General features: G+C 35.9%; 1 protein-coding gene across 1 annotated transcript in view; it reads left to right on the top strand.

Moving 5' to 3' along the window:
- LOC107677919 (tetratricopeptide repeat protein 21B-like) overlaps nt 1–1924 on the top strand; it is a 29775-nt gene that overhangs the window by 15163 nt on the left and 12688 nt on the right. Inside the window, exons 19-20 of the mRNA XM_016472990.1 lie at nt 599–705; nt 1526–1714. Of these exons, the coding sequence (XP_016328476.1) occupies nt 599–705; nt 1526–1714 (296 nt within the window). The remainder of the gene's footprint in view (nt 1–598; nt 706–1525; nt 1715–1924) is intronic.

Here is a 1924-nt window from a genome sequence, read left to right as displayed (position 1 = left end):
ACACACACACACACACACACACACACACACACACACATATCAGAGATCGCGCAGCTCACACATCCAGGAGCAAAGATACTTGTCAACGCCCCCCTAACTTCCCCTACCCCTACCCCTCCAACCAAAAGAGAATCGAGACACCCCTACCCCTTCACGTGAACGCGCGAAAAGGAAAAGGAAAGGGGAAGGGCTAAGGGGTAGAATTGGGATTGGGCCTTAATGTGCTGTTTCCAAAAGATTAGTGGAGCTCTGAGCTTGTTTAGATTTTGTCCGTCATCAAACACAAAAGTTTGTAAGTTTGATAAGGGATGAAATGTGTGTTTAAGCAATAAAGAGCAATACTGCATGTCTGCTGGGTATTTTTACTTGTATTTTATGCTATAGTTACTACACCTTAGAAATGCAACTTGTTACATGATTGACAAATTAATTCAGGATTAATTCATGTGTCATGGGAGAACATGGGGGTGCACTTTTGATTGATGTATGGAAGCTGGTTCAGCTTAATGTAATTTAAAATACAATTTTTGTGTAATGCACAAAGCAGTTGCATCTCTTCAATTGGGATCAGTTGTGTCTTTCTGTCTTTATTTTTCAGTAAATGAGCTGCCGCTTCTTACCGAAGACTGTCGCTATCTTGTGCTTCTCGCCAAAGTCCAGAGCAAAGTCAATAAAAATGACGAAGCATTACTGTCCTTACAGAGAGTGAGTCGAGTGTCTTTTTCTCTGAAATAGTGCTGTTATTGTTAACGAAAATGATAAAAAAATATTTTCAGTAATTGAAATAAGGCTGAAATAAACGTTTAATATTAGATGAAAAACTTTTTGAAATGTTGTCTTGACAAGTAACTTAAATAAATAATAAGTTTAAGTGCTAAAATTACTACAGCTAAAACAGAAAATAAAAAAGAATCTTCATTTTTTGTGTACCAATTTTTATTTTATTCTATTATTGTTGTTGTTGCATTTATGGTGAAGAGAATATGGAGGAAAATGTGTTTAATTCTGATAAAAAATAATTATATTATAATATATTATATTATAAATACAGTATTTAAAAGGTAATACTTTTATGTCTAAAAGTAATATCTTATAAACTTACTTAAACAAAAAAACAAAATATATATATATATAAAGAAATAAATTGAAGCTATTTAGATATGTAAATAGATAAACAAAACAGAAAATCACAAAATTACTAGAATGTAAACTAAAAATAAAAAAAGAAAACTTCAAATATAAAAATAAAAGCAAATTCAAAATGTTAATAAAATCTATAGTAGTAAATAAATCATACTAAAATAATACGACTCTGAAAGCTTTCAACAGCTCACCTCATAAGACCAATTTACATTCACAACCTCCTAAATTTACCAAGTTATATTTCATGTACTATACAAGTATGTTTTGAAGTATATACCTAAACATACTTTGACAAAATACTAACAGAATTGTAATTTTCAAGGTGAAGTGTTTGTTTAATTTCTTGCCCAGAGCACTTGTTTGAATTGTTGTTCCTCCTCAGGCGAGAGATGTGCAGGCGAAGGTGCTGAAGCGCGCTCAGCTGGAGCAGCCCGACTCGGTGCCCGCGCAGAAGCAGCTCGCCGCAGAGATCTGCGCTGAAATCGCCAAACACTGCAGCAGCCAGCGCGGCTACGAACGAGCCGTCAAGTTCTACAAAGAGGCACTTGTGTACTGTGAAAGTGACAGCAAGGTCAGTGTGGCCCGGATCAGTGAGTCCAGTGTGTTTTTCTGCAGCTGGGTCGGTCCGGCCGAGTCTGGAGCATCAGTCAGTTTGTGTGTGTGGTGCTGCATTTGAACACGCCACAGGCCTGCATTTGATTGCCATCACAAATCAATCTCTCCATAGACCATATTAAAATAGTAAACGCATAATGGAATATATATACCAGTGTATATACAG

The sequence above is a fragment of the Sinocyclocheilus anshuiensis genome, unplaced genomic scaffold (genome assembly GCF_001515605.1).
Source record: "Sinocyclocheilus anshuiensis isolate Anshui unplaced genomic scaffold, SAMN03320099.WGS_v1.1 scaffold164, whole genome shotgun sequence".
In the NCBI taxonomy this organism is placed as follows: Eukaryota; Metazoa; Chordata; class Actinopteri; order Cypriniformes; family Cyprinidae; genus Sinocyclocheilus; species Sinocyclocheilus anshuiensis.
Note: the sequence above shows the minus strand (reverse complement) of the source record. Positions and strands in the feature narration are given on the sequence as shown.